The sequence below is a fragment of the Epinephelus moara genome, chromosome 18, assembly GCF_006386435.1.
Source record: "Epinephelus moara isolate mb chromosome 18, YSFRI_EMoa_1.0, whole genome shotgun sequence".
NCBI lineage: Eukaryota > Metazoa > Chordata > Actinopteri > Perciformes > Serranidae > Epinephelus > Epinephelus moara.
Window position 1 is genome coordinate 21,531,275 of NC_065523.1, and position 12,043 is coordinate 21,543,317.

At 43.2% G+C, this 12,043-nt stretch overlaps 1 protein-coding gene across 3 annotated transcripts in view; it reads left to right on the forward strand.

The window, feature by feature from the left end:
• olfm2a (olfactomedin 2a) overlaps nt 1–12,043 on the forward strand; it is a 57,849-nt gene that overhangs the window by 18,472 nt on the left and 27,334 nt on the right. The window contains exon 1 of one of the 3 annotated variants that reach the window (XM_050070088.1): nt 7,873–8,327. The exons of the other annotated variants lie outside the window; for them this stretch is intronic. Coding sequence (XP_049926045.1) covers nt 8,184–8,327 — 144 coding nt within the window. The 5' untranslated portion in view covers nt 7,873–8,183. Of the gene's footprint in view, nt 1–7,872; nt 8,328–12,043 lie in introns of those variants that run through there. 3 annotated transcript variants of the gene reach the window in all.

The following is a 12,043-nucleotide window of genomic DNA, read 5'->3' on the forward strand; positions in this document are numbered from 1 at the left end:
TTTAATTAACCACTCTGTTTATTTCTACCGTGACAGCTGCATGCTCTACAGCTCTTACAGCTCTTTAAACATCAAGAACTGCGTTTATGTACACTGACACAGTCCCATAATGAAAGATATGTGGAAATGTAATAGCTTTTGGCCAAATCAAAGTAAAATGATTGTTATTGAATATTTTCTGTGATACAAACCACTAAACGAATCATTTTCTAATCCGTGCTCTATTAGCTGTAATATACCAGCAGTGTAAAACAGGCTGTAGCAAATCAGGACCAAGCACAGAAACACAATTCGAAGTGGTGATGTTATGGTGGTTTAAAGGAATTATACTGCATTTTATATATACAAGTAAACATCATCCTAATAATATAGTGAGCTATTTTATAGAGGCTTTTTTTTTATAGCCAACATGGGCATATGGACCAGGGAACACTACAAACACATTCAGGAGTCCAGTAAGAGCAAGAACCTTGAGAAAAAAATAAAACAGTGTTTTGCATCATGGACATACTGCAGGTTCCTTTGGCAAAAAAAAAAAAAAAAAAATGTTATGTGATGCATGAGCCACAATAAGCGCTACTGTGGCATTTATGTAACATTATGGCTCAACAAGTAGGATAAAGTGCCTTCATAACGTATTCCCTCAGCTAAAAATCTGTATCGCTCATACTGACATTGACTACAGAGTGATGTTACTCACAGGAGCTGCATTTAAGCAGATTTTAGGCCAAAAATCAGAACAAAAACTGGTCTAAACTTGGCAAGGCCTGCAGCATAAGTTTTGATAGAGAAAAGAGAGCCACCTTCGTTGGACAGAAAATTCTGACTTTAGCCTCAATCACTGATCACGCTTTTTGGCACATCCTTCTGGTATGAGTCTTGGTCTGCAGTCTTGCTTCGTGATATATTACGAATATGTCTCCTTGTCCTCAGTGTGGGGTGATTAGATGGGCTCTAAGGGCTCTACTGTAAAGGCAATGGATGAACTCACCTCAGGATATTACAGTCAATACAGCTAGGCAGGCACACTTACTGTATTGATTTTCTTTTCTTACACATCCCAACTGCAAGGACAGATTCTCACCTGTTAACTGACATTATTGCGGTTAAGCACTGTTGGGTTGTTTTGTTCCTTACTTTTGTTTCATACAGTAGTGACTGTACGTCACGTGCATGTCACAGCTCAACCGGGTCTCGCACACAACACTGTGGCAACCACCATTAGAGGGTATTGTAGAAATTTCACAGCTCAGTGGAGAGAAAGCATAGCTCATGCAAGTGGGCACAAATACGGAGAGGCACCGACACACAAAAACAAATCTAAGCACGCATATGTAAACACATACACACAGAAATTGACACACTGGAACACATAAGCTTTACATGAATGCTCATACAAACACATGTAGGTCTAAGAGTCAAATATAAAATGTCTTTTTTACTGTCTTCCGGAGATTGTAGCGCTTAATCTCGTCAAACTGTGCTAAGCATGCAAGGTTATTGACTCCAATGTAAAGTACTTAATGCATGCCACATATACCCTGTCATGTTTCATATACTGTCAATCGCTACTGTGGTCAGGGTGGAACAGAGGGCTCACTCCATTTGTGGCGAACGCTCGCTGCTTGAATTATTGAACACACTCAACTCGATAGGATGTGTTCTCTGCACTTTATGCATGCAGGGGTCGATGCATGTGTACTCTGTAATCCTCCTGTGGTCTCAGTCGCTGCTATAAAATTTAAAAGCCCAGATGAGTTTCCTTAATCAAAGGCCCACAGGAGCCGTTAATAGATTAAACACTCCATGTTGAAAGCACACCACTGTGTCTCCCTGCCTGAACCCTGGGGTACAGCCTATTTATGCCATTTAAATAGTTGCCATGGTAATGAGGTCACGCTTTGTTTAAGCTGATTTTGATCTTGATATATTTAGAAGGAAGTGGGCCTCCACGTCCATCATCTAATTAATGAATTATGACTCAGAAAAATAGCCAGTATTCTTAGAGCCAGATGACTCCAGCATCTTTCAGAGCTCAGGCGGGGGCTCAGTGTGTGTGCGGCCTCGCTGCCTCAGTCAAAACAGCTCTGCATCATTATGAAGGAGGTCTGTGTAATTAGCTGAGGTGTAATTTGGTCCTGTATTTCAGCTGTAGCTGGCTGCGCGTGTGTGCTCAGTGAGAATGCGGCTAGCGTTTGGTGCTTTCTGCTCCCCGGTATTGTTATCTCACCCAGAGCTTGTCCCTGTGACCTCAGGGCTTTGTAGCGCTCTACTGCCATCCATGGGTGTGCACAAATGCTGTCATTTTTGCAGTTGGTGGCCATTTTCACCATTTGAACTGATTAAAAATGCCCTTTATAGAGCACGCCCACAGGCTAGGAGCAGAATGGATTTTTTTTTTAGATGTTTATGATAAAGTACAAGGCCACGATGGCACATCTGTGTGGAGACACCAAAAAGCTGCATAGCATGTGTGCATGTAGACGCTCCACACTGTTGCATCTACAGTGCACAGCGCAAATCTGAGTCCAAGCATGTGACAAAACAGCCAAGATCACCACTGAAAGCGTATGAGCTCAGGACAGAAATAGTAGAAGCTAAGACACATGCAGGGTAAAGGAGAAACACATGGTATGATGCCATTTTTTCTCATTGCCACGGGGGCCAAGAGAGACAACAGAGAGAGGGAGCGAGTGAGAGGAGTTAAAGGCTAAATAAAATTCACGGGGAAGGAGAACAAAAGAGAGCGACAGCGAATTGGAGATAATGACACAGCAGAGTAGCAGCGAAAATGAGGCTGGCCAATTATTAGAGTGGAAATTATGAGGAATGGCTGTGAAAATTAATCAAAAAGGATTAAATTAATACAGGTTAAATGGCTGACTTCCTCTCTAGCTAATATTTAATGAAAGCTTGTTCTGCCAACAGACTCTGTGATTAGACAGTTGATTGGCAGAGCCTGGAATTCTTTGAGGTATGGCAGATTGTCCTCATGACACCCATTATTCCCATCCTTTATTTGGTCCATCACTTTACAAAGGATGGCATCTGACCTGCAGTCTGTGAGAGGAATTTTAAGTTCGAGAGAGTTCAGGTGCACTCCACTCTACACGGGTAAAGCAAATACATAAGTTATTAACAATGGTCTCGGCTGAGAAGACGCCTTGAAATAGAAGAATAAGGTGCAAAGGTGAAAACCTCTGACAGAAGATATGATGTGGGAGTGTCTGGTGGCGGCCTCAGTTATTATACATTCAGCAGGTGCAGCATGCACACATGGCATTTTTTATAGGCACAAATGAATAAAAACTTATCAGGTCTCTATGAGAAAAAAACAGTCATCAAACTAGAGAGAGAATAGAGGTGTAAACACTGCTATTCATGCAAGCAAGAGAGAATAAGAGCTTGTCCAAAGTCACTGTGCACATGACCACAGTTCCTATAGTAACATTACAAGAGTATTTAAATACTATGTTTAATTTGATCTACGTGACTACTACTAAGACTATTAAATGAAAATGTTAGAGACTGTGGGAGAAACGTGAGATTCAACATGATTTACTATATGTTTGCTGTCTATTATATGATTGTCAGAATGTTGCACGTGTTTTCTAAATGATCACATTATTATTAAATTATCACAATAAAGCAGTTTGGTGTATTTATCAGAAAATAGTTATTTTGTGTCATGAGAACTCAAAGCTTTTTATTTCAAGATGACACAATCAGCAATCATTAGAGAGCAGAACCAAGCACGTTAAAAAGAGGAGACATGGTGTCATATTGCATCATGTCCTTGGGGTACAACATGTGTGGTGATGTCTGGTCTGCAGTCGTCAAAAGGCTCGATAGCTGGTGCACTATCATAGAACATAGGGATGACTGATTCATTTCACTGAGGTGTCCACAGTCGACTTTGGATTGGAATATATTTTATACGAAAAATAAAGATTTGGGTGAGAATTACAGTTCTGCAATTACTGAAAAGGTCTTTCACGAAAGACCATAAACAAGCTTTCTGTTGTATATCAGCTGCCATCCATTTGAGTGTGCACCCAAAAACTTCTGTCCGACCGAGCGCACCTGAAGCAGACACCATCTCTTTATTTATAGCACTGTCAGCTGTAACACTTCACCATCACAGCTCCAGTTAGATTACACGTGTAGTACAACATAGCTCCCATTGGGTCAGAGAGCTTGTCTCAGCCCTCATTTAATAGCTCTGAACAAAACATAAAAAGAGTTATAAAAATGGTCTTGACTGCCGCCCATTATAATTGCTTCCAACTTTGTGAGGACAAATTAAAAAATTAGGACATTCTGGCTTGTCCTCTGTTCTCAAATAGGGCTCTAGAAATGTTCAGAAACAGTTTGAAGTTAGGGTCAGAGTAAGGATTAGAGAAACAGATGTAGTTGTGCAGTATAGGGGCTGCGGACTGCATTATCTCAATTAAGGTCCTCACTAGTTTAGACTAATGTCTGTGTGTTTTTAGTGTCTATTGCTTAAGGCATTATCGAGCACATATGCAGCAGTCGAACTGTACAAATTGGAGCCACTGGAGGAAATTTAAGATATCAATGTGCTGTAGCCATGGATTTCTGCTCGCAGTGAATTATCTAGCTTACTTCTTGCACAGCGGCCACAGCCGTGCATGGGGTAGGTGGTCTCTTATTATCTAAGATAGTGTGTCAATAAACACTATCTCCAACGATTTTTCTTTTTTCAGTCAGCCCTCTTACTTCGGTACTGGATTTTCTTTGAGGAGGCTGAGTGCTGAGGCTTGGTTGAAGGCAGATACAAGGGAAAAGGACGTCTATATCCTTGTTTAAATCTTTGCTGCCACCCTGTGAATGTCAAGATTACTGCATTCTCTATGGACGGTGCATTAAAGGAGGTACACTATATTGTATGGTACATTATAATGCATGGGTGTCCTTATTCACAGCTTGCAAGCAAAAACCCTTAAATCTATTAATACCATTTCATTATTGATATTTAAATGCAAATTCTATTGATTAATTAGATGTACTTATTCAGCTGTAGTCCCTTCAGAGGGTCATTCCTATGTCCCTAGGGTTCTGTTCCCTCAGTTCTACACATCTGCTCTCACAGATTCCCGTGTTCCCAACGTCCAATATTCCCCTGCTCTATATAGCACAAAATGGGAACCTGAAAAAGATGTTATTTGCTCAATATGACATGGGGTAGGGTTAGGTTAGGGGGTCCATGTCATTGGTCCGACATCCCATTAGTCCGACGGTCCGCGGTGCTGAACGGCTCCCGGCGGGCGTATTTCTGCCTTGATGGTGCACCGTGACCGGCTCTGGGTCAGCTGGGAAAGGCTTGAGGCGAAACAGGCTCACGGCTTATGTGTTTGTCACTTTCCTTTTCATTTTAACCCACACCATGATCTTTTCCTGACCCTAACCAAGTGGTTTTTGTGCCTAAACCTAACCAGACCTTAACCACAGGGCATCATGATGACTTCGGAACAATGGGTTTAATATGGTCGGAACAATGGGCTGTCGGACTAATGGACAGTTCCCAGGTTAGGGGACTAGAATCAGGACTCTGAGAGTTGTGAAAGTGCACCAGACTCAGCCTTAATGGTACATATGCTACCTGGTGAGCTAACGGGGCACCCTAATAGTTACTCTTTTTGTATATATACATATATACATATTTCAGCCCTTAAAGTTAAAATGATAACAATTAGTCAATCACTTAATTAACCAATTAAAAGAGAGGGAGAAAAACAAAAGACAATTAAAGGAGAGCAATGAGTATTAAACACTTGAAGGTTAGAAGGATGACTTTTGTCATTTCCAAATAGGTAAAGATTACAAAAAAGCTTTAAGGTAGTTTATTAATGAACATTTTTAACTTGAATCAGGTGACCTGAATGCAATAAGAGAGTTAGTGTGTATAAACAGAATATTTAACCTGGGAACACAGAACCCTGAGAATACAGATATAACCAGCTTCACATTTAGATAAATCAGGAAACACCTGTCAAATGTAATCAGATAACATGCATGTTACAATCACGTGGCACCAGTCTATTTCCAGCACCTGGACGATGGCATCACGTCACTGAGAAAGCAGCAGCAGTGTGTTTGTGAGCGTGCATACTACTTTGCATATAACCGCTTTTCTAAAACCTCTGTTCGACATGAGCACTGTGATTTTAAACAGTGCTGCCACATGCCCCCCTCACATCTCCTTGACACATTCCTATAAAGTGACAACTACCTGTCACCAGTTTCAATACCGCACAACAACTGTGACAGGCACTGGCTCGCTCTCTGGCAGTGTGTGAGGCAGTACACTGGGTGCAATTCTACTTTTATCCACACGGGGTCAGTCTTGCTGCAAAAATGAAGGGACCCGAGCCAGGCGAGAGTGATGTGGGAGCCAGCAGGTGAGCTGAGGAGGGCTGACATTTTTTGGATGGGGCTCAGAAAGCTGTCTGCTCTCATATTACTTCACAGTACGCCCCACACAGAGGAGCCCGTATCACTCACCCAATGTGACTGTGTGGGGAAGGGAGCCCATCCATGGCTGACAAACTGAATAAGTCAGCAGACCAGGAAGCAGAAAGCAAGAAAGGGAGATGACCTGGCCGTTTTGTCTGAGTAGGCCATTCTGTCATCATTATTCATGGTTGTTTAGGGCGTAACATGGCACTGCCAGGGGCCCAGTATCTTGCTGGAAGTTGTGTTGGGGAGCTTTAAATTTCAGACAATTTCCAGCTCTCATACCCCTCAGTCCATCTGGGCCATTGCGGCAGAGGTGAGTGGCAAATTCAGACAGTTATGACTTGGAGATAAAATACATACTCCACATCGAAAAGGGCCGATCTATACTTCAGAACATGTCTTAAATCTGTCCTGAAATAAGCTCAAATCACCCTGAAGGGAAATGACACCAAAATAGGCTGCAAAGTATTTGGTGTGATATCTGACACTGGCTTACCCGCTGTGATTGTGCTGAGAGCTGAAGCCATTTGGATTATAGCTATACAACAATGGTTAAACGGCACCACTCAAAAAATAACATGTAATCCCCCTTATTCAAGGAGAGCGTGCTATAGCAGTCAGGTAAGAACAAATCCAAGCCGCACTTGTCAGTTTTACATTCAAGGTGTTTTGATAGCTTTAATCTGCTCCATCATTTATGCCAATTCAATCCTCTTTCAAATTTGAGCTTGTGCAATAGGCGGTAAGTGTCAAGAAGACATGTAACTGAAGATGGTGATATGGTTACGCCTCAGGCAGAGTGGAGTTGGTAAGATACTGGAAAAGTGCAAGCTACAGGCTGATTTAGGATATGTCATGAAGCAGAGTGATGGATGAGCTGTCAGATGCAGCCGTGGGCAGGAGCACCTGGATCTCTCCCACATTAATACCTTGCTGCCCATGTCTGCCCTCACAAGTCCCTACCCAGCCTTAAATCTATCCACACAACCCCCTCTATACCTTCAGTCCCCCATGCAGTACAGACAGTGTGATGAGGACAGTCTACTGTGCCTGGGATGCCTTTGGTAGACACATGCCACATAACATAAAGCACAGTGCAGCCCTCTGAAATCAGTCTCCCTCTGATCTATACGCCTCAGAAATGTGTACGTGCACACGCACCAAGATGTGAGTCATAAGAGAACAGCCAAATGTCAGAGAAAGAGAAAAGAATGGATACATGCATGCAAAACAGGGCTGGCAGGAACAGAGCATAGGCTGATTGGGAGGGGTTGAGACAGAGAGGCAGCCAATGCGCAGCTCTGCATCTTGAGGAAGAGAGGGAAAGAGAGAGAGAGAGAAAAGGGAGAGATAAGGGGAGAGTGAGGAAGTGAGAGAGATGGAAAGAGAGTGTGAGAGAGGGAGGGGGTGAGGCTGAGGCAGTCACTGTGAGAGGGAAGATTCCAGCGTGATGCTGTTGGATGTGAGCTGCTCTCCTCTAACCGGTCTCTGGCTGTCCCTTTGACTGAGCCAGTGGTGTGTGAGTCTGGTAACTAAGCTCTGGGGGCTCTGCTGCTGCTCGGGCTGAGGCAGAAGCTGACTGGCTGGTTCCCTGCCTGGGCCGTCTGGAGCAGAGAGGGGTTTGACCGGAGCCGAGGTCCAGGGCAGGGCAGGGTAGGGCTGGCTGTAGGGCCGTCTGCACCGGGGCCCCACAGGGAGCAAACATGAGCGTTCCCATGCTAAAGATCGGGGCAGTGCTCAGCACCATGGCCATGGTGACCAACTGGATGTCTCAGACTCTGCCCTCTCTGGTGGGACTCAACGGGACCACCATCTCCAGAGGGGGCACCTCGGAGAGGATTGTCAGCGTGCGTATGACTTCCTTTGCTTTTTTGCAAGTGTGTGCACTGTATTTTTCTGTGAATGTAAGACAGGAAAAGAGATGAAAAAGAGTGACATAGCAGAAGACAGAGGGAGATGTGAGTTAGTGTGTGTCTGTGTGTTTGACCACAGAGCAGCAGAGGGGTTCCAGAGAGGGGTGTACAGATGACAGCAGGACTTTGAGAGTCCATCTCAGGGGCTATATTTTATTAGTAAGAGAGAGATGTAGCCATGCAAGCGGGAGCAATGTTTCAACTGAACGTGAATGATGCATATGTTTGTGTGTGAGTCACATTAAGTATAATGATGCTGAATTGTGGGCTTGTGACTGTGAGTGATGGTGAGAGGCTGAGGACGCAGTGTGGTTGGCGGTGTTAAATCATATGTTTTTGCCGGGGTGACGGGAGGTAGAGAGCTGCTCTGAGTGATGTTCAGGCTGATCCCATCTGTCAGTCACCTCCAGGGTGGCAAGGATGGTGCTCAGATTCAGAGGTGATGGGGAAGACGGGGAGGTTGAGACAATGTTACAGTTTCGAGTATGTCTTATTTCTCTTTCGCTCTGTTTGTCTCCAAATCCTCTCAATCCTCCTCTCCTCGAGCAAAACACTCTGACAGTTTTTGGCTCAGTTTTTTGTCAGGGTTCTATATTTAAATTTTGTTTACACAGATTTTATTCTGTGTAATGCACACACACATGTTGTATGTCTGTCTGTCTTTCTCAAAGTGCTAATTTGAGGTGAGACAGACAATGGGAAATCAAACAGACAAATAAATGAGATATTTTCTGGTTCATCAGCGGTTAATGATTGCTTTTGCTTCTATCCTGAGTGTGTTTTTATGGCACTCACCCATTAAGCAAATGCCTTGCTCTGTTGAAATGATTGAATGAAATTGAACGTCCCAAGAGATCTGCGACCATCTGGATATGTGTGTGTATGTGTGTGTGCATGGATGTGTGCCTGCGTGTGCGTGTTTGTGGTTTTAAATATGTACCCTGAGTATGTTTAGGCATTCTTTTCTCAGGGGTGGAGGTCCATCTGTTTGAAGAAGAGTTTTATAATTCATAACGGCTCGTTAAAACATCAATCCCCCCCTCCGCTTTATGTCTCCTTAATGTTGGAGTGAGGTGTCGGGTTGAAATGTTTTCTTTGGAGAAAAAGGTGTCTTAGCAAAGTGTTGCCTTTGTGAAAATGTCAAGCATCTAGTTAAAAGCATTTCGCTCCTATTTTTTTTTAATCTTTCCTGCAATGTGCACATATCTCAGCAGGTAATTTTGAGTACAACATCAAAGTAAAATCATAAACTAATCTCTGGAACAATGTCAGAAGGTAAGGCTTGTTTGAATTATTTACAGCATTAAGTGCTATAATCCTTTTGAACACCCACCTGTCCCAGGGGGGTTCGGCCTGGATAAGCCATCCATTTATTTTGTATACTCGCTTATCCTGCTCAGGGTCAAGAGGAATAAAAATGTTGCAAGTGTTTTTTTCTTCAGTAAACTCATCATACTCATGACTGGAAGCCTTATCATTTGAATTTCAAAAGACTGGATACAATAGTTATGAGTGGTTATTTTCGTTTTAGGCAACTGCCATTCACAACCAATGGAGGAAAAAGACTGCCATGAAGTTCATTTCATCAAAGTTTCATCAAAACTGATGAGCCTGTTTGATTGTGCCAGGGATTATTAAAGTATAACAGTCTGTTGTGATGGGAAATGTCTTCGCTCTGAGACAGGAATAATCTCCCCTCATAAACAATGGCAGCGAATAAAACTTTAATGTAAAACCTCGCCTCAAAGTCCCATCACTATTAATGAGACATTTGCCTGTGATGATCTCAGGAGCAGTCATGACTCACATAATGTTTAGACTCCCAATCAAAGGCGATCTGGCTACGGTCTTGTGACACTGTGGTGTGAGTGCGCCAGTGGCCATTGCATGGCTGCTACCCACCCTGGCACCCATGCATGCTGCGTCCCATATTCTCCCAGCTCAGAGCTATTTTCAAAGTCTGCTTCACTTGCTCTCTGCGCCTGTCTTCTAACCAGCTGATCCAAGAACACAGCTGACTGAGTTTATACGGGCTTTTCCGCAATGGCACTGAGCACAACACTGCCTGGATGCTTGTACACATCTGGATAGTGCAAAACCATGTTCCTTAATGAGCAGGAGAGACCCTGGAACTACATGGAACTGGTGTGTCTGCACAACATGGTCAAACCAAGAGATGTAAACCTGCCAGGCTGAGCACACATAAAATCTTATTTACAATCATACAATAATACTTATCAACAAAACTGACATCAACTTGGCTGTGAGATATAATTAAAGGGATACACTGCTGGTTTTCAGTTGGCTTTGTATGACAACAATGTAAGTAGTATGTGTAAATGAACTATGGCAAACTTCCCTCCATCTTACCAGTGGCCAGATCTACCTGCTCATCTTTTAGCTCAAATCCACTGATGATGCATTTTGCAGGCTGGAGTTGAGCCCGGGCCGCTAAGGACGAGGCCTTTGTCTATCCACTAAGTCACCAACACCCATGTCATCCGATTTTCACCAGCTCTAGGACTGTCGCTCGAGCTACAGATTTTACGTATGCATTTTCGTATGCTGGCGACCATGGACACAAAGAGTATAGAAGCAGATCAAGAGACCTTCCTTCCAATGAAGACTTTCAGGAGGTTTTTACCAGGATCCGAATTATCCGCAGAAGTCTCCTTTCTCTAAAACAAATAGACCTAGTTTGTAAAAATATATATATTTTTCTGACACTCTTGTCATGAACGGGCTTCTAACTACAGTGGCGTTGCAAAAATGCAAATGGCCCTATCTAGAGCCAGTGTTTGGTTTGTCCATTGCGGGCTACTGTAGAAACATAGTCTCGCTCACCAGACCTTTCTCAAGAAAAGAAAGGTCTGGCTGGGCCGACTTTCACTTTAAGATTGGAGAAAAAAACGCCCCGGCTTTTTTTATTTCTTTCAACCAATCACAATCGTTCTTGGCAGTGCCACAGCAACGGTGCGCTTGAAAACTGCTACACAACCGGAGGTGGTAGGGCGGGACTTCAGCGGGTGGCTCGTTCCGCCCAATGAGAAGCTGATCTATGCAGCGAACTTCAGCCCACTCAGACTAGTAGAAACATGGCAGTGCAACATTGCAGACTCCATGGACGAGGACCTCCTCTGTATGTAGATATAAACAGCTCATTCTAATGTAACAGAAACACAACAACTCTTACTTTCAGATGATTATACACGAAAGAAAACATACTTATGTTATTACATTCAGTTTCTGCCAGTCACACTGGCCCTGTAAGTAAAGAATTACAGTCACATATTGTTTTTTTTTTAAATAAATAAATACTGTGTGCATGTGCTCAACTGTGCATGCAGGATGAGCATACATAAATCATAAACCTCCACATACTGTGTTTGTATACCCGTAATTCTGCACTGAGAGACAGCATGTGTGTGTGGAGACTCTCCCTTTGATATCTAAAATAAGAAAGCTGTGATGCAGAAGAGTGAAGAAAATATTCACACCATCAAAAGGGGAGCATGGATAAACAAATGGCAGAGAACAAAGAGCCAGAACTCAGAGTCTGATTGGGGTCGCCCAGCCTCTGTCTGTCAGCGAGCAGGACTGTAAACTTTATCACATCTATTGTGCAATCCAATAAAGCAGATTGTAAAGAT